Source organism: Gymnoscopelus microlampas (genome assembly GCF_963454915.1).
Source record: "Gymnoscopelus microlampas genome assembly, chromosome: 11".
Lineage (NCBI taxonomy): Eukaryota > Metazoa > Chordata > Actinopteri > Myctophiformes > Myctophidae > Gymnoscopelus > Gymnoscopelus microlampas.
Genome location: NC_139948.1, coordinates 1,649,319 through 1,670,261, shown reverse-complemented (window position 1 = coordinate 1,670,261; position 20,943 = coordinate 1,649,319). Strand labels below are relative to the sequence as shown.

The following is a 20,943-nucleotide window of genomic DNA, read 5'->3' as shown; positions in this document are numbered from 1 at the left end:
GAGACAAAAAAAAACTTGACAGTCTTGAGTGACGGGAGTTCACAAATATAGAAATATGATGTTCATCTGTCCCTGCCTGGGAAAATCAGCTCCGTCAGTCCCTTCATTATGCCAAATGGAAATGGTCAATGCTCATGTGCAAGCTCACAATGATTGGTTTGATCCACTGAGGAGGACTGACAGACATCTTTCTGTTTCTGCCTCAGTAGGCTCATGTCTTTTAACACCATTCAAATCGGGAACACATCTCTGTCACTTTAGATTTCTTTGACTTTTCAAAAATAGCAGATCTACAAGCTCATAGCGCAGCACCCAGTGCCTTGTAGATCTGCTATTTTTGAAAAATCTTGAATATGTGTGCAAATCTTTGAATATATACATTTTTAAAGCGAACATTTGTACTCAAATCTTTGCTTCTGGGGGGTCCCCTGGAACAACATATTTTACACATTTCGCTTTAAAAATATATATATTCAAAGATTTTCACGATTTTTCAAAAATAGCCAAATAAATCTAAAATGACACCGATGAGTTCCCGGTCTAAATGGTTTAGAGCAGCTGTGACACGATTATTCAATGTACTTGAAAAATATCTCTTCCGAGATTTTCAACTTGCACAATACAACTACAGCCTAACAAGAACGGATTCAGTCTTAACCGGTTTTTATTATTATTTATTTGATTACTTTTTTAAGCTCTCTGGCAGCAATAATTGTGTGTGTGTGTGTGTGTGTGTGTGCGCGCGCGTGTGTGTGTGTGCACGCAATAATGCATAAATAAGACGGGAGTGAGAGTGATGTATGTGGTACTTCTACTTTGATGATGTCACATGCTCTTATGTGCGACAGACTGTGATGATCTCAGCCATTTTTAAGGACAAACAACATTTTTTTTTCTTTTTCTATTTTTTTACCCTCCCCTGCGGTGTGTCTGTGTCCAGGGTTCAAATCCCAAGCGGCCTATAGGGTGTTTTGTGGTCAGTAAGCGGAGCCATCTAGCCCTCATGACGCATCGTCAGGGAGGTGACATCAGCAGACAGCGTGGCTGTGACCGTCACGCCGGAGTCTCACTTCTGCTAAAACATCGGTCTCACTTCCACAACACTTTTTGCCTTTCTCACGCACATGTGTGTTTAACTCATTCAACCCGATTTGTGCAAATCCTTGAATATATATATATATATATATTTTTTTTTAAGCACACATTTTTAACTCTGTTTCAACCTCTGGCGGTCGCTGGAACAAAACATTTTGAGATGGGGGTCCATGGCCAAATACATATAATTGTTGAGAACCATTGATATTGTAGCAACATTTTGAAGACATTTGTAGAATCCCCCAGAAGCAAAAATTTGAGTTACAAATGTTTGCTTTAAAAAAATATATATATATTCAAAGACCCACGATTTTCCACGATCTTTAACTCATTCTGTGCCACATGACGTCAAAGAAAATTCCATAAATAAGTTCCATAAATAAGCTTGGCATTGAATGAGTTAAAAATAAATGGTAGATCTATAACCGAGTGCCGCGCTATGAGCTTGTAGATCTGCTATTTTTGAAAAATCGTGATTTTTTTTTTTCTTCAAAAATCTGTTAGGATTTAGAAAACATTTTAAGAATCGCCTCAGGTCTTAAAGGGTTAAAATGTCTTCAGAGAACAAGCCAGGCAAACCGGGACAGACTGAGGAGATGATGTATAATGTGGAAGGGTCACCATGTCTAGGTGTGTGTGTGTGTGTGTGTGTGTGTGTGTGTGTGTGTGTGTTTGTGCTGTGTGTGTGTGTCTCTGCTCTGGCCGGAGCCTCTGGGGGAATCCCCCACTTTGAGGTTGTTCCTAAACACTCAGTAATTGGTGGTCTGAAAGCATTGATTACAGCACACTGTGAGGACTGCCGGGAAGTACATAACATTCCCTTAATGCTGTGCTGCTGACAGCTGTCTCCCTGTCACAACGTCTGGGCCCAGCTAATCGGTGACGATCTAAAAGGGACGTTGATGACAGCGAGCTGCATCGCTAAAGGCACAGCCGCTGCAGAGACGGCTTTGGGTTGTGCTCCAATGGATTCAATGGAGTTATTTAGTCACAATGTCTTGTTAAAGGACGACTTCACCCATTTTCAACCTATCTTCATTTTAACACACAGATTACGTTCGGTGCCGAAATCTCACCGTTGAGCTGCGCAGCGCTGTTTAAACTGCAGACTCCACGACGTGCATTCCATGAGAAAAAAAAGCATGCCTCCATTTTGCCCGATGGTACTGGCTAACGCCTGGAACGATAACATCTCTCACGCGAGTAACAATCGCGGAGCGATTTTAGAGAAGAGAAGGAAATAGAGCGGAAGCGGATGTGCGCCATGTTTTTTGACACGATGATGCATCTGGCCCATCCTTCTCAGATTCACCGTGGGTGATCCCAAAGCTGCTCCAGCCCCTCCCGTATGGAAAAAAACGAAAAAAACAAAAAGACACCAAACACGGTTCGCACCGTGTTCGGCACCAGAGCGCTACTATGTGAAAACACGGTCCAGACCGTGTTCGGCACCAGAGCGGTACTATGTGAAAACACGGTCCAGACCGTGTTCTGCACCAGAGCGCTACTATGTGAAAACACGGTCCAGACCGTGTTCGGCACCCGATGTGTTAATTGGTCCTCACTAATGCTCATAATAAAATGGTACCTTTTTATTCTACTCGGTCTGTGTCTCATAGGAGGGCTGTGGACAGTCCAGAAACCCGTCTACCAGTGACATCATCGTTAAGCAGGATTCATTTTTTCCAACAAGATTTCATTTTTTTATTTTTATATTTATTTATTTCGATTTGTATTAACACGAGAACAATGGCAACTATTATTGCATTGCAGCTTTGCAGGAATATAAAGCCTACCATTTTATAATGAGCATTAGTGAGGACCAATTATATGAAGACAGGTTGAAAATGGGCGAAGTCGTCCTTTAACCCATTAAGACCGGCAAGGGAACGCATCTGTGTAATTTTAAGATGTCTTTGGCTATTCAAAAATAGCGGATATACAAGACCCATAGACCCATTGGTACAGGACCCAGACACAGGTCCGGACCCACTGTTTGGGAAACAGTGGTCTGATCTCTCGAGAAAGATTCTGAAAAGCAAAGATTTCTTCTCTTCTTTTTCTTTTTTAAACAGAATGCGTTTCCAGATTGCATGTAGTCTAGTGGTTAGGGTGGAGTTAACCATATATTGTTCCACCCATTACCTACCTGTGACAGAGGCGTGAAAACTAACAGTTTGAGTGAGATTTCCTCAGCTTGAGTTTAGAGTTCTGTGAAGCCAAACCGCCATCATCCGCCCGTTGATAAGCGTTATGTGGCCCGAAATCTGTTAGTGAGGTGTCTGCGTGGGTTTTTAACCTGACCCTATAATACAATCAATACGAGGGAGGGGACGGGGTGTAGGGGCTCACTCTCTGGCCTTTGCCCAGTGTGAACACGGAGAGAGAAAGAGAAAGTGTCTGTGTGTGAGAAAGTGTGTGTGAGTGAGAGAGAAAAAGAAAGTGTGAGTGAGAGAAAGACGCACCAAGGTCAGTGTTGCAGACGAACAATAGGCGGGTAAAACCCTGCCCTCGAAAAAAAAAGATACTTTCTTCAATGTTGTTATTATTCAGTCGCAACTCACAAGGTCTTGTTAATACTTCTCATTGGTTATATATTTTGTTGCCGTCGGGCAGAAACCTCTTTAACTTTTTGAGTTTTTTCGTAAATTGACGCCCTACTTGATGACACTACAGCGTCACACAAAAGTATCGAAAATAGCAGATCTACAAGCACGAAATGCGGTGCAAAGACACACTTGGCCACTTTCAACCTGGCCTCCGCTACTTTTGCGTGGCAACGTCATAGGACCGACCAAGTATAAAATAGATAAGACATTTATGAAAATAAACATAAAAAGGTAAAATGTTCTGTGCAACGTGTTTTGATAAGGCTCTATGCACAGCAGCCATATTGTGAAGACATTCACAGGTGTTGCCAATGACACTAATGAAGGCTCTGTTCCATTCTGGTCAAACAGAGTCAGGGTGCTGATATTGTGCATGTTGGCTCACTGGAAACACTGCAACACCAGTGGGTCTAAAATTGGGGTTCAGGGACCCTCATGGTTCCTTGAGGGCGGTTCCAAATGGCCCCTTACGGATGCTTAACTCTAAGAGTGTACAAATGGATTACGGGTCCATTTGGTTCCATTTGTACACTCAGAGTTATGGTGGTTGTGGAAATTAAAACGTCTTGAGAACCTGTGCTACACTAAATGGAACAGAGCCTTCATTAGTATCATTGGTTACACCTGTGAAGGAAGTGATAATATGGCTGCTGTGCATAGACGGATTTCCACGCGACGTCATCACAGAGCAGAATGCGCAATCTGCGCATGCCTGGGGGTCAGTGGGGGAAAGGCGCGTTCGAAAATACAGCCCTGAGCGGCAGTGAGCGCACTGGCCAATACAAACTAATAGGCGAGTGTGCTCCGGTGCGTAATTTCCAAACGCACCCATAGGCTTCCCCCCGCAGCTGCGCGGTCATATTCCTCTCATGTTTACTAACAGGAAACCTCCCTATAGAGCCTATTGTTCTTATGAGTGAAATGTTTTCAAATACAAACTTCAATCAAATTGATTAGAATTAATTTAGCACTTTATTTAGCCAATATATATAGTTTGGCCAATTTGGTATTAAAATGGTCTTAAAAGTCATTAAATTGTAACTTTAGAAATGTGCTGATACCCTGTATACCCAAACTTTTTCATGTCAAGGACCCCCAAATTGACACTTATTAGCCCGCAGACCCCCATTTGAAAAGATAAGCCGGGAACCCCAATAAGAGAAGATTTTTTCGGCTCTAGCAGTGATTCTCAAACATTTTAATTTCAAGGACCCCCAGTTTGACACACATTAGGCTGCGGACCCCATTCAATGGCATCTCTATCTCTGGGACCCCGATTCATATTGTAAAATCAATGTTAATTTAACTCCGAGAGTGTACAAATGGAACCAAATGGACCTGTTAGGGTCCATTTGGTTCCATTTGTACGCTTTCAGAGTTACAGACCCATAAGGTTCATTTGGTTCCTATCCATCATTTAGCTGGGGACCCCCTAGAACCCCCTCAAGTACCCCTGGGGGTCCCCGGACCCCACTTTGAGAACCAATGCTGTATACTCTCCAATATCCGGACCCAAAAACCTGTCATGGTTGGGGCTTCAGTGCATGCATTTGTTGGTACTGTTGTTGTGTCATGGAAACATTGTCCCTGCAATGTCACTTCTGTCCTCTCCTCGTCAACTTGTTCCCATTACACACAGGTTTCAGGTGTGTGTGTGTGTGTGTGTGTGTGTGTGTGTGTGTGTGTGTGTGTGTGTGTGTGTGTGTGTGTGTGTGTGTGTGTGTGTGTGTGTGTGTGTGTGTGTGTGTGTGTGTGTGTGTGTGTGTGTGTGTGTGTGTGTGTGTGTGTGTGTGTGTGTGTGTGTGTGTGTGAGTGTAACGCGTGCATGCTTCGTTGTTCACGCACGTGTGTGTGTGTGTGTGTGTGTCTGTCTGTGTTACTGCTGGCAGATCACCCATCAAGACCTGAGGCCGATTCTAAATGGGACCCGCACAATTATATGTATTTGACCCCTATTTCAAAATGTTTTGTTCCAGGGATCCTCAGAAGCAGATATTTGAGTTTCTGTTTTTGCTTTAAAACAATTGTATTCAAAGATTTGCACACATTTTCAAGATTTTTCAAGCTCATAGTTTGGCATGAAGTGACGCGCTACGAGCTTGTATATCTATTATTTTTTAAATAGCCAAATCATAAAATAATGGTTAAAGTGATCATGATGCTATATTAACTTTCCCGGATTGCATGGGTTAAGGCTGGGTGATTAGTGTGTATTCGCACACCGGTGTCATGCACCAGAAATAGCTTGTAGATCTGCTATTTGCAGTGTGCCACACTGACGTGTGTGTGTGTGTGTGTTCATTCATGTATTTGTGTTCATAGTTAAGCGAGGCTCTAATAATGCCCGCGTCTGTTCTACGCCTGCCTCTGTTCCTTGTCTCGTGTGTGTGTGTGTGTGTGTGTGTGTGTGTGTGTGTGTTACTATACGTGTGAGAACCAAATGTCCTCACAAATAGTGTTAAAAAAAACTAGAAATAGACGTTGTGAGTGAGGACAATTTTCCTGGTCCTTGCAAGACAAATAGTTGTTTTATGTAATAAAAACAATATATTTTTTTAGAGATTCTGGTTGGATTTAGGGTTAGTTTGGACATTTAGAAGTTAGGTTTAGGGGGTTGGGGGGGGTTAAAGTTTTCCCTATTTTATAATTGTGTGGCGATGTCACACCCCGAAAAATAGCCGATCTACAAGCTCACAACGCGGCGCGGAGCGACGCGTTGTGACCTTGTAGATCGGCTATTTTTCGGTAATTTTCTTATACCTATTTTCAGGTATTTTTTTGATTGTCCTCACGAGTATAGTAACACAAACCCTGTGTGTGTGTGTGTGATCTTAATGTTGCGTGTGAGAGAGAGAGTGATTCACCTCAGCCATGCTCTCTCGGTTGACGGGAAGTGGCTTTGGGTCGTGGTGACTCTAGCTACTTCTCAGTAGCGGGGCATGGGCGTAGGGGCATTTCTTTTTTTGTGTACATTTTACACTTGTGTTTGGCGGCTTAACCCATTAAAGGACGACTTCACCACTTTTCAACCTATCTTCATATAATAGGTCCTCACTAATGCTCATGATAAAATTACACAATTTTTTTCTACTTGGTCTCTGTCTCATAGGAGGGCTGTGGACCCGTCTACCAGTGACATCATCGTTAGGCAGGATTTTTTTTCTCCAAAAGATCACAATTAAAAAAAAAAGGGGATCTATTATTGCATTGCAACTTTCCAGGAATACAAAGCCTGCAGTTTCTATTAGCTTGGATTCCCCACTGTCTACAGCCCTCCTCTGAGACACAGACTGATTAGATTTTTTTTTTAACCATTTTATCATGAGCATTAGTGAGGACCTTATTATATGAAGATATGTTGAAAAGTGGTGAAGTCGTCCTTTAAGACCAGAGGCCGATTCTAAAAACTTTCTAAATCCTAAGTTTTTCGGAGAAAAATATACATTTTTCAAAAATAGCAGATCTACAAGCTCATAGCGCGGCACTCGGTGCCGCGCTATGAGCTTGTATATTTTTTGAATAGCCAAAGAAACCTAAAGTGACACAGATGCGTTCCAGGTCTCAATGGGTTAACGCTGCTAACCGTAGCATTGTGTCAACATTTATACAAAATTAACATTCACGACGAGCCTTGGACTCAGCAGCTGTATCTCATATGGTTGATTTTGGCAGAAACCTGTCTCCGTGTTTTAACTTATGTTTCCTAAATGAACTTTGTCACAGAAGAGTGTCGCACGAAAGCGGGCGAAAATAGCCGATCTACAAGCTCACAAACGTGTCGCGATGCGACACGTGTGAGCTTGTAGATCTGCTATTTTTGCTGTAGGTATTAGTGGAAGTGGTTACGGTAGGTCTGTTGTGAGTTTTATAAATAACAGGTTTTTTTTCCCATTTCCTGAAAAGTAACAGTTTTGGACAATAAGGCCTCCATCCAACTGACGTCAAGCCGTGTTGCCATGTCTGCTTATTTACAAGCAACTCTCGGCTTGTTTTTTCTTGGTTTAAGTTGTGTTTTTTCGGCCTTGTTTGTATGTTTGTGTATTTGCTTATTTGGGTCCTAATGTTTCTTTTTTCATGTCAAGGACCCCCAGATTAACATGTATTTGTCCGGATCTACAAGACGGTTGTGAGCTTGTAGATCTGCTATTTTTCAAATAGCTGATGCAAAGTGGGTAAACTTGGCATAGTCACTACCTTTGGGCTTGTTTCTCTCGCAAAATCTGGCAACACTGACGTCAAGCTGTGAACATAGCCACGCGTCTGATTAAAGACAGAGATGACATGGGGGAGTCATCTGTCATTCAGTAAATGTGTTCCACTCACATGTGGTTTCCTAGATATCTCTCTTATCAGCTACGGTTTCAGAAGAAATCCTTTTGTTTATGTTACGTGATGAGCCATTAAACAGAGGAAGTGAAACTTAACCTGTGGGTTTTATATGTCGAATACAACACCTTTACTCATTCCCTGCCTAGAACGACTAAAACGACTTCTGTCCCTAAGCCATGCCTGCCTAGAACGACTAAAACGACTTTAAAAAAAATACATATATATATATATATATATATATATATTTATTTTTTTTTTCACCCAAAGACCAAGGAGATATGATTTTTCTAAGATCTAGACTCCCATACACTTCCTTGTTAACTTAAAACTTAAAAATGCTGTATCTCGGCTCCTGAGTACTTTTTTTTTTCAATGAAAAATCTTGGCAGTGGGCAAACGCGGCCAGAAATAATTCTGGCAGTGAATGAGTTAAAATGCTGCTGCATTTGTGGTTAGTTTCACAGATTTTGCAACATTGGATATATTTTTGATACATTTTGATAAATTCAACAACATGAACTTACACTTATCCCTTTAAGAACGGGAACGTGAAAATGTGTGCAAATCTTTGAATATATATTATTTTAAAGCGAACATTTTTAACTCAAATCTTTGCTGCTGGGGGGTCCCTGGAACAACATATTTTGAGATGGGGGGGGGTCAGCGGCCAAATACATATAATTTTGGGGGGTCCTTGACATGGAAAAAGCACCACTGATATAGAAACATAGGTTTTCAGAAAACTGTTAGGATGTAGAAGAGATTTCGTAGAATTGGCTTCAGGTCTTAATGGGTAAAAAAAAAAAAAAATGTATAAGCGAACTTGGCAATGTGCTGTTCCATGTATACAAACGTGTTTGTGTGGTACACGTCTCGTTCCATGGCTCTTAACAGGGTTTCTCTCTCTGTTTCGCAGGGGGAGTCAGTCAAGTATTTCCTGGACAATTTGGACAAGCTTGGGCAGTCGGTAAGTCCCCCAACCCCCCCCTCCCCCCCGCAGATCATACCAGGAAGCAGTGGCAATTTGTTTGAAAGTGAAAGTAATGTTTTTCCTGTGCCGCCCCCCCATCCCCAATGACACCGCTTATCATTCTATCACCAGGCCTAGCGCTCGCTCTCTATTTCTCTTTCTCTTTCTCTGTCTCACACTCATTCACTGAACTTTATTTCCATTGGAAAGTCCTGACACTCTTTTTCTTTCTGTATGTTAATGTTGTTGTTATTAGTAATGTATATAGATGGTCTTAGACCGCTAACATTTGTGGCGATTCAGTCTGATGGAAACATGAAAACGGTTATTAACCCATTATGACCGGGAACGCATCTGTGTAACCACTTAATTCATATTTTATACTTTGGCCATTCAAAAATAGCAGATCTACAAGCTCATAGCGTGGCACCGAGTGCCACGCAATGAGCTTGTAGATATGCTATGTTTTTTGAAAAATCATGAACATTTGGGAACATTTTTGAATATATATATTTGCTTTTTTTAAAGCAAACATTTTTAACTAAAATCTTTGCTTCATGGGGGTCGCTTGACATGAACAAGTTTGAGAACCACTGATATAGAAACATACCGTCACCTTGCTAAACTGATGGCCTACGTCATTTTTTGAGGAAAATGATATTTTTTCCTAAGTCAGCTCCTCATGACACTGGCCACCTCTGGTAAAATCGCCCATATCCTAATTGAAAAGGATCATGCTGTTCCCTCCCCTTTTAGTATAATGGCCTAACTCCCTAGTGTGACTTAGGCCAAAATAGGGATTTGTTTTGGCCTAAGTCACGTGGTTTTGTGACTTATGCCAAATTATTTACTGATTTAGGCCATTTTTAAAAAAATGTTTTGGCCTAAGTCAGATTTAATCTTATTTAAACCTATTTAAATCTCTTATGTTACATAACTGACACACAGTGTTATTTCTATTTAAATAAAGCGGTTAGGTGATGCACGCACATCTAAATATTGCAACGGGTGCTGGATCCAACTAAACATATATAAACAAAGAAAAAGAGTCCGCACACCTTCGTCAGGTATGAATACCTGACGAAGGCCACATCGGCCGAAACGTTGTACTTGAGCGCTCTATCATTAAATCTTCGGGAGCATTAAGACGGTGTGCGGACTCTTTTTCTTTATTTCTATGTAAATAGTCATAATTTGTTATAAACATTTTGGGTGAAATGATTAAGAAATATCATATAGTTTGGTTCTGGATCAGTTTTTTATTTTTCCTGACAAACTTTAAAAAATGACTTAGGCCATTAGTTTAGCAAGGCGACGATACACTTTTCCAAAAACTGTAGGATTTAGAAGACATTTGTAGAAGCAAAGATTTGAGTTACAAATGTTCGCTTTAAAAAAAGAAACATTCAAAGATTTGCACACATTTTCTAAAATAGCAGATCTACAAGTACAATCTTGTATATCTGCTATTTTTGGATAGCCAAAGAAATCTAAATATGACACAGATTCTTCCCCGGGTTAAAAAGATCATCACCTCAAACCAAATCATGTCCAATGACGATATCTACGGCAGTGTTGTGCCCTTTTGACGTCGAGGTGAATTCTGGTTAGCTTTGAAGTTGCGGTGAAAATAAGTAGTGAAAAGCGCGTGCCCTGATGTCAGTGTTGGCGCACGTGGTGTCGGGGTTAGTTTGGTGGACCCACACAAAAACATATACGTGTGTGACCTCGGCAGATGTGCGTCATCACCACGCTTACACACGGACTTCCTGTTAGGCACAGGAAGTGCAGCTGCACTGCCTGGGTGAAGGGCCGGCCACGCTTCGATGTAGATACCGTCGCCGTCACGCCGGAAGCCTCGTGTCTCCAAAACCGTTGCTTTTCAGGAAATATAGAAATACTCCCGTTACAAGTAAAAGTACGGAATTCACAATTTGCTTGAGTAAAAGTACAAAAGTATTGTTAACAAAATGTACTTAAAGTGCCAAAAGTAAAAGTACTAAAATGTTTGAAAATAGCAGATGTACAAGCTCGCAACGTGTCGCGATGCGACGCGTTGTGAGCTTGTAGATAGGCTATTTTCAAATAGCCTAGGTATAAAATAGTGCTAAAGTGGTTCATGTATGTTTTATGATATAATAATTTATATCTGCAAAGTAACTAGTAACTAAGGTTTTCAAATAATTGTAGTGGAGTAAAATGCACAATTATTTGCCTCTGAGATGTAGTGGAGTAGAAGTAAAAGTACCGAAAATTGGAAATACTCCAGTAAAGTAAAAAATACCTCAGACTGGGTCGGGGAATCCAACCGGTGACTGGTTGTCACAGGCGTCAGAGCTTATGTCATCGTGTGGTACGTGGCTTAACCACTGGGCTATCAGCACCTCATCACTATCGCTTCTAAACCACTTCCTCCACCTCATAGAGAGCTGAAGGAACTCACAACGCAAAGCTCTAGTTTAGCGCCTCTCTAGGCCATTGCTTCTTAAAGTGTGGTCCACAGCGTCACGATCATTTCAACCACTTCAACCATATTTTATACTTTGGCCATTCAAAAATAGCAGATATACAAGCTCGTAGCGTGGCACCGAGTCTTCAACGTTTTTCAGGACAAGGACCCCTTAGCTGAGAGAGAGATGAAGCAGGGACCCGTCCCCCACCATGTATTGTTTAAAATTGTGTTGCAGATTAAACTTTTTCATAGAACGTATTTTGGAAACATTTTAACAACACAAGTTGAGGGTCCCTGTCACAAAATAAATATTTTCGAAATAAATTTGAGAACCACTGGTGACTGGTCTAGAAGAGGGTCTGTCTTGTCTGTCTCCCAACCTTGTGCACACCACCAGTAGGTAAACAAAAAAAAAAAGACCTCCACGCGTTTCTGTTCACATGTTTTGGGGGGAAATATTAAACTTGAATTCAGTCAGTGGAAGTCAGTCAGTCAGGGGTTGGATCAGGACGAAACCTTTTTTGCCCAAATATAGAGTCATGCCATAACGTCATAGATGTGGTCATGTCACTGATGTCGTTTTCCATGCAGGCCTGACGGATGTGATGTCCCCATGTCTGGAATGTCAGGAATGTGTCCCTTTTTGTATAATAGCCAGACTGACATGCTTTTAGGGTTGGTTTTCAGCCAGGAGTTATTGTCGTTGTGACGATGTGGTGAATCTTTAACCCATTAAGACCGGGAAGGGAACGCATCTGTGTCGTTTTACGATTTCTTTGGCTATTCAAAAATAGCAGATCTACAAGCTCATAGCGCGGCACCGAGTGCCGCGCTATGAGCTTGTATATCTGCTATTTATTTTGTTTTATTCGTGAACATTTGTGCAAATCTTTGAATGAATATATATATATATATATATATATATATATATATATATATATATATATATATATATATTTTTTTTTTTTTTATTATTATTATTTTTTATAGATTTATATATATATTTATTTATTTATTCATTTATTTATTTATTTATTCATTTATTCATTTATTCATTTATTCATTTATTCATTCATTTATTCATTTATTCATTCATTCATTCATTCATTTTTAAAGCGAACAAGTCAAATCTTTGCTTCTGGGGATCCTTGGAACAAAATATTGTTGTTTTAGGTGACTAATCAACAATAAAAATGATACAAAATACAACACCAATTGGTATTTACTGAAGGGGAGAAATAATTGACCCAAGTTGAGTTTCCAAACTTTTTGTGAGGAGTTCCAGATGGGCTGTCTTCGCGCGACACCATCATACATCAAAGTATAAATAGGGCTTAAGTGAGTGATGCTGTGGTCCCAGCTTGCCCCACACACACACACACACACACACACACACACACACACACACACACACGCACACACGCGACACACTCCATAGCACCGCCCCCTGTCTGTTTATGTGCTCTGGTATGTGAGCTATGCAATGGAACGGCGACATTCCATGTGAAGTGACTATATGGGAAGTATCCCTGCATGCTTAGGCATGCGAATCTCACTTTACATCTTATTTATTCTGATTCACATCCATATACAGTCGCACCGTGTGTATATGGTCTCTGTCGGGTGGAAACCTCATATGTTCAGGACTGTAGCTTTTCAGGATTCTAATTCAAAAGCATCAAAAGTATCAGATTTACAAGCTCAAAACGCGCCGCTTCGCGCCGCGTTTTGAGCTTGTAGATCTGATACTTTTGATTTTGTGTGACGCTGTAGTATGAATCACGTAAGGCGTTTATTTACAAAAACACAAACAAACACTTTGAACGTGGACAGCAACGATATGCAGGTTGTAAAGAAATCGGTTGTATAAATGTTTCATTGATATAGGAACATGTATAGATCTTATAGATTCTAGTGTTGGTCAGTTATGCTCCATCGCACGATAGTGTCACTTGGTGAAAACAACTGATCTACAACTTGGCCTGTCACCATAATGACATTTTACTTGACGATTATTTGTCACACAAATGATTGCGCTTAACAATTTAATTGTGGCTTGGCATTGAACATTGGAGCTTATAAATACAAAGAAATGGTTCTGTTTGGCTTTTAGGTTCATAAACACAAGCACCCACTGTGTGTGTGTGTGTGTGTGTGTGTGTGTGTGTGTGTGTGTGTGTGTGTGTGTGTGTCTGTATTCCTATACTTTTGAGGACGGAATTTCCCCACAAGTTTAGTGGAATTAGAGAATTAATTAAAATGTTTTTAGAGGTAATTTTACGATTAGGGAAAGACTCAGGAAGGGGTTAGTGTTGAGATCAGACATTTAGAGGTTAGGTTCAGAGGATTGTGGGTTGGAGCTTTCCCTATTTTATACTTGGTTGTGTGGCGATGTCACTCACTGAAAAATAACCGATCTACAAGCTCACAACGTGTTCCTTTCAGATATTTTCAATGGATACCCTCTCAAGTATAGTAATACAAACCTGTGTGTTGGGAAAAATCTATTCATGTAAGAATTCTTATTATCAATGCTTCAAAATCGATCCACAATTTCCAAAAGTCGACTCCAGTCACTTTCAGTTCAGCACAGCTGAGTTGAGGTGTGTGTGTGTCACTGTCCAGCTGACGCTCGTTGACACTCGTTAATGTTACTCACATCAGAGCAATTATGCCGTGTTTCTGCATCAAATAGAACTACACCTAATCTAATATTCCATCAAAGCCAAAGAATCTTTACACTCTCTCTGGTATTATATCATTTTTTGTTTGAGCTAAAGTCCAGAGGAAAACAATATGACTGAAATAATTTGTATCAAACTGATTGGGAATATTTTATAATGAGAATCGATTTTTAATCGAATCGTGACCCCCAAGAATGGGAATCGAATTGTGAGATAGCAGAAGATTCACAGCCGTGTGTGTGTGTGTGTGTGTGTGTGTGTGTGTGTGTGTGTGTGTGTGTGTGTGTGTGTGTGTGTGTGTGTGTGTGTGTGTGTGTGTGTGTGTGTGTGTGTGTGTGTGTGTGTGTGTGTGTGTGTGTGTGTGTGTGTGTGTGTGTGCAGGACTACCTGCCCAGTCAGCAGGACATTCTGCTGGCCAGGAAGCCCACCAAGGGCATCCACGAGTACGACTTTGAGATCAAGAACGTTCCCTTCAAGATGGTGGACGTGGGGGGCCAGCGCTCGGAGAGGCGCCGCTGGTTCGAGTGCTTCGACTCGGTCACCTCCATCCTATTCCTGGTGTCCTCCTCCGAGTACGACCAGGTGAGCGCAAACACACACACACACACACACACACACACACACATACACACACGTTGGTATTACTTTTTTATAAAATCAATTTTATAAATATTTGTTTGTGTCTCAAACAAAACAGTCGACCTATTTTCAGCGAATGTCCCCCCCCCCCCCCCCCCCGAGTAGGAATGTTAGGATTCAAAAAGACTTCCTATCACACAAAGATTTAGACACTTTAGTGTGTAGTAAGTAACTTTGAGCCGGACCCATGCCCTTAACCCATTGAGACCTGAAGCCGATTCTACATGTCTCCTAAATCTCAACAGTATTCTGAAAAACGTATGTTTCTATATCAGTGGTGCTCAATCTTTTTCATGTCAAGGACCCCCAAAATGTATATGTATTTGGCCGTGGACTCTCATCAAAATATTTTGTTCTAGGGACCCCCAGAAGCAAAGATTTGAGTTAAAAATGTTCGCTTTAAAAATATATATATATATTCAAAGGTTTGCACACATTTTCACAATTTTTCAAAAATAGCAGATCTACAAGCTCGTAGCGCCACACTCGGTGCCGCGCTACGAGCTTGTATATCTGCTATTTTTGAATAGCCCAAAGTGTAAAATAATGCTTTGTAGCTCAAATCTAAAAATGACACAGTTCCAGGTCTCAATGGGTTAAATGTAACTCTCCCTGCCCCCCCCCCCCCAACCCCCTCCACACCACAGGTGCTGATGGAGGACCGGCAGACCAACCGCCTCAGCGAGTCGCTCAACATCTTCGAGACCATCGTCAACAACCGCGTGTTCGGCAACGTCTCCATCATCCTCTTCCTCAACAAGACGGACCTGCTCGCCGACAAGGTGAAGCAGGTGTCCGTGCGGGACTACTTCCCCGAGTTCGCCGGCGACGCCGCGAGCCTCGCCGACGTGCAGCGCTTCCTGGTGGAGTGCTTCCGCGGCAAGCGGCGCGAGCAGCAGCAGAAGCCACTATACCACCACTTCACCACGGCCATCAACACGGAGAACATTCGCCTGGTGTTCCGCGACGTCAAGGACACCATCCTGCACGACAACCTCAAGCAGCTCATGCTGCAGTGAGAGGAGGCGGGGCAGAGGGAGAGAGACATGGAGAAACCGAGGGAGAGAGAGTTTTTAAACTCTTATCTCGTGTCCGGAGAAGCCCTCCTTCAAGTTCGATCGAGGTTCCAGCTCGCTCGGATCGTTGGGGTTCGGTGTAGCCTAATCATCCACGCTCGGCGAAAATAGCCAACCTACAAGCTCGCAACGACTCGTTGCGAGCTTGTAGGTTGGCTATTTTCGGCAAGCACGGAAGGGCTCAAAATGTTAACACCGCCTTCGCGTGGGGGCAAACCCACGGAGCTCTCCGCCTCCTCTCGGCCATGTCGATCTCCACACTGTGACTTGTAAAAAAAAAGGGGCGACCTGCAAGGCGCCCCGGGACTAAAAACGCAGCGTCGACTCCTGTAACCACTGTAAATGATCTCCCACCTCCTTCCCACTCCCCTTTTTATGCTCCTCGTCTCGTGTTCTGGCTGGAAAAAGAAAAATCAATCCCCAGGGGGTTTTTTTTGTGTCTCCTCCCCCTACCCCACAACCGTCACCCCACGCTCCTGTCCCCCCTCCTCCCCCCAATGCTGCTCTGACCACTGTTGGAGGTGGAGGTAAGAGTAGAGACGCTCGTACGTTGGAGAAGGGTGGCGCGACCATCGGAACTCACACAGACTAAAGTACGTTGAGCCGTAATGGCCACCGGCCCTCTCTCTCGCTTCCAGGAGTTTTGTTTCTTGTTTTTTTTTTTGGTTCTTTTAATTCTACACGTCTTGCCTTTCTCCTGACATGGCTTGCCACGGAGAGATTCTTCTGAAAGCAAAAAAAAAAGAAAAGCCTCCCCCCCTCGGACTCTGTCCGTGAGGCCACGACTCTAGCAGGGGGGTTGCTCTTGTTACAAGGCGGGAGGGTACTTAACAAAAAAGAAAGACGCAAGAGGACTTTATACAACACTGTAACTAATCCTTAATCCACGATTGAGCCTTCTTTAACGCTGCCTAATTAGTGACCCGGGGCTAACACACACACACACACACACACACACACACACAATGCTAAAAGTCTCCCATTGATACGAACTCCATCTCCGAAGGGAAATTCGTGCCAGGCTTAACGTCTAGTTTTGTAATCGTTTTGTTTGTTTGGACTTTCTTTTAGGATTATATTTTACCCCCCGGTTTTTGTTACAATAATAGATGTATGAATTTACTAAACATGTGCATTTTAAAAAATCAATTTCCTAGGGGTTTTCACTTTAGGAGTTTTTAAATTGCTCCTAGACACTGTTACAGTTTGCTGGGGGGGATGCTTGCACGTGCACTCTCTCACACACACACACACACACACACACACACACACACACACACACACACACACACACACGTACACACTTAAGACCACTTGCAAAAAATGCTGTAGCTCGTGCAAGAGCTAAGCGTGATACAGTGTTTGTTTTGGTTGTTTGTTTTTTTGTTAGTTTTCTTTTATTTAATTTTGTTTTGCTAATTCTCAGGGCACGTTGTGGACCACTTGTTTTATGTTTTGAATTAACAATATTAATGTGCCTGTAGGAGGTCTCTCACACACACACACACACACACACACACACACACACACACACACACACACACACACACACGAACATACACTGCTTAGCAGGGAAGCCGCAGTCTCTAGCCTTTCAAAGCCGACCTGTGGAGTCTAAACACCTGATGTATATATATACTCCATCGTATGATGGAGTCCCGTGTCGAACAATAGCAGACCTATTGCGACGCATTGTGAGCTTGTCGATCTGCCATTTTCAGACGCGCTACGGCATCGAACGACCAAGTATAAAATCAGCCTATGCTGTGTCTTACGGCCTTAAACTGTAGGCGGGATCGCAGCGGTCCAACCCGTAGGCCTTAAAAGAACAAAACAAAACAAAAGTTCCTTGTTTTGTTTTCCTCCCTGCTTCGGTCCGTCTCAGAAGCGTCAGGATTTTTTTTAATTTTCTGGGACAAAAACAATAAATGGTACCTGTTCTCCTCCTGCCCCCGGGCCTCCCGTTCTTGTTGCTATCTCTCCCTCTCGTAGCTGAAGACGACACAAAAAAAAGGGATAGAAGCCGCTGCCATAGTAGTACTACTAGCCAGCTAGTACTACGAGTAGTACTCAGTAGCCAATGTTTGACCGACCGACCGACCGACCGGGTCGGCCAGTCCAGTGTCCATTTGGTTCTCCAGTGAAGTGACCACTTTGTAGATTTGTACAGTCCGTGCGTTGGGGCTAATTGGTGCTTCGGCGGGAAAGCGTCAATGTGATTTTAGGATTTTAACGATTCCGGTTAAATGGTTCCCTTTAGCGATTCCAATAGGCTCTATGCACAGCAGCCATATTATCACTTCCTTCACAGGTGTTACCAATGCTACTAATGAAGGCTCTGTTCCATTTAGTGTAGTACAGTGGTTTCCACGACCCCCATAACTCTGAGAGTGTACAAATGGAACCAAATGGACCCTTACGGGTCCATTTGGTTCCATTTGTACACTCTCAGAGTTACACACCCGTAAGGGGCCATTTGGAAGCCCATGAGGGTCCCTGGACCCCAACTTTACACCCACTGGTGTAGCAGTGTTTCCAGTGAGCCAACATGCACAACATCAGCACCCTGACTCCTTGACCAAGAATGGAACAGAGCCTTCATTAGCATCATTGGTAACGCCTGTGAATGTCTTCATAATATGACTGCTGTGAATAGAGCCTATTGTGGGTTCCAAATGGACCCTTACAGGTTTATAACTCTTGAAAGTGTACAAATGAGATTTGTACACTCTCATAGTTATGGTGGTCCTTGAAATTATAAACTTTGATATTGTAAATTGTATAGCCGATATGAAGTCCAAATACAGTATTTGACAGTGTGATAAACCAAACGGTTTCAAATGTTGTATTCCGGTTGTTAACGATTACCGGATCCCAAACCTAGTTGCGGTGGCACTTTTTTTTTTTTTTTTTTTTTTAGCTCCGCTTCCCACGTGCCAACGTTTTCACCGAATTATAAATTAGGCTGTTCTCTCCTCTTACTTTTCTCATGCCAAACACCGGTCTCTGTGTCTCACACGTAAGTCTGTTTTTGCACACGGTTCTTCATTTTTTTTCTCTTATATCGGGCAATGTCGGGCCGAAACCTTTTTATACCTGTCCAAAACGGTTACTTTTCAGAAAATGGAGGAGCCGTGTTTCAATGTAGTTATTAGTCACAAGTGCTTATTAATACTTTTAATTGGTTGGGAATTCACAAAACGCACTGACACACTTAACCACTTACAGCCCGATCTCCCAATTTTGGGCATGTCATTATAAGCCAAAGTGTTTTTTTTTCCTGAAATAGCAGAGCTATAAGCTGTGAGCTTGTAGATCAGCATTCTTTTTTTGGCCACTCCCGCACGACGCAGTATAATATAGGGCATTGATTTCTGAAAAAATATGAACTATGGAGATGCAAGGTTTCTGCCCGTCAGCGACAAATCATGTCAAATGAAAGCAGGTGCCGTGCTCTTCATGTGCAGATTTGACGTTAACCCTTTAAGACCAGGAACGTCATTTTTTACATTTATTTGGGCTATTCAAAAATAGCAGATCTACAAGCTCATAGCGCGGCACTCGAGCTCCGAAAATGTTATTCTGGCTCTGGGGAAGTTCTGTGAAAGTCTGAAATGTTTGTGCCATAATCCTGAAGTGTTGTTCGGTTTTAACCACTTAACCACCCTATATAGTTGACTTTTGGCTGTTAGTCTCCCAGGGCTCGATACTAGGTCCCACTGTTGTTTCCCTCTGCACCGAATCTCTGCGTAAAATAGCCGATCTACAAGCTCACATGTGGCGTCAGTATTGACAGTAGCTTGTTAACATTTCAATCTGTCACCGATTGAATGTTTCCACAGGGATGTTGGGGTCAGTTGTGATGGTGACAGGTTGAGCAATCGTGATGAAACACTTTTAACCACTTAAAGGGATAGTTCACCCCCAAAATGACTTTTTTTATTGATTAGTCACATCATGGAGACTTGAATCCATGGATATTTCTTTTGTTTTTGTCGCAAGCCAATAATTAGAATTTTTGTAGGAGACACAGTCTCTTACCGAAACCGCTGCCTACCGGTCCGCTGGTCATCACATTATTGGTTTAGGAATGCGACAAAAAACAAAACGAATATCCATGAATTCAAGTCTCCATGGAGTGACTAATCGATTTTTTGGGGGTGAACTATCCCTTTAAGCCCGTATCGCGTAACGTATGTATCGCTCGTTCTCTGACCCTCTGGTAGAAAACACTGAAGTGTTCCAGAAAGTAATCCGTGCTGAGTCGCTCCCAACGTTTTTACAGGATTGCGTCCCGGCAAAGCAGTGAATCCCAACACAAAGTTCTTTATATCCATCCTCTTCTTTTAACCACTCTAACGCAGTGGGCATTCATTTACCGGAAAAAAAAAAACCTAAAATGAAATATGGAGATGGCAAGGGTTCTGCCCGAGAGTGGTGATATGCCAGCTGAAAAGATGAATTTGGTTGGATTTGAGAGTTTGTCTTATTTACATTGCGGCAATACGTAATTGAGTGGATGTAGCATGAATTTCAGTTCATGTGAAATGTTAAGGTGTGACGTTGTGGATCTGAGTTTAGTTCACAGTAAGAGCTAAAGGAAGCTAGTATACTTAACGATAACGGAAACTCCTGACCCCCCACATCACAGAAAGCCACACTGAGCTTGTAGATCGTCTATTTCCGCCCGACTGTACGCCCCCGGAAAAGCGACAGTTATTTTTAAGTCACTGGTTCTCAAAGTGGGGTCTGGGGACCCAGAGAGGTCCTTGAGATAATTGATTGATAGTTAGGAACCAAGTGGACCCTTACAGGTCTGTAAGTCTGAGAGTGTACGCAATGGAACCACGGGTCCATTTGGTTCCATTCGTACACTCTCAGACTGTACGAAACCACTGATTTAAGTTAAGACCTGGCGCTGGAACAGACTGCGTCCCGCTGAGCCCACATGTATTTTTTTTCCTGTCGCATCGCAGATCAAAAATCCTCCCGAAATCACGCTAATCACGGCGTGTCTGCACAGCTAACTCAGAAGAGCGGTTGACAAGTCATCTGTCCCTTCAGCGCCGACGTTGACCTGAAAGACGCG

At 42.4% G+C, this 20,943-nt stretch overlaps 1 protein-coding gene and 1 long non-coding RNA gene across 2 annotated transcripts in view; both read left to right on the top strand.

The window, feature by feature from the left end:
• Positions 1 to 18,237, top strand: part of gna13b (guanine nucleotide binding protein (G protein), alpha 13b) — a 43,467-nt gene extending 25,230 nt beyond the window's left edge. The window contains exons 3-5 of the mRNA XM_084070886.1: positions 8,950 to 9,000; positions 14,521 to 14,721; positions 15,426 to 18,237. Of these exons, the coding sequence (XP_083927012.1) occupies positions 8,950 to 9,000; positions 14,521 to 14,721; positions 15,426 to 15,797 (624 nt within the window). The 3' untranslated portion in view covers positions 15,798 to 18,237. The remainder of the gene's footprint in view (positions 1 to 8,949; positions 9,001 to 14,520; positions 14,722 to 15,425) is intronic.
• A 199-nt stretch (positions 18,238 to 18,436) lies between these two features.
• Positions 18,437 to 19,601, top strand: LOC311056230. The gene is made up of 2 exons (XR_014601860.1): positions 18,437 to 18,737; positions 18,775 to 19,601. It is a non-coding gene; the product is annotated as an uncharacterized lncRNA (long non-coding RNA).
• Positions 19,602 to 20,943: the final 1,342 nt, after the last annotated feature.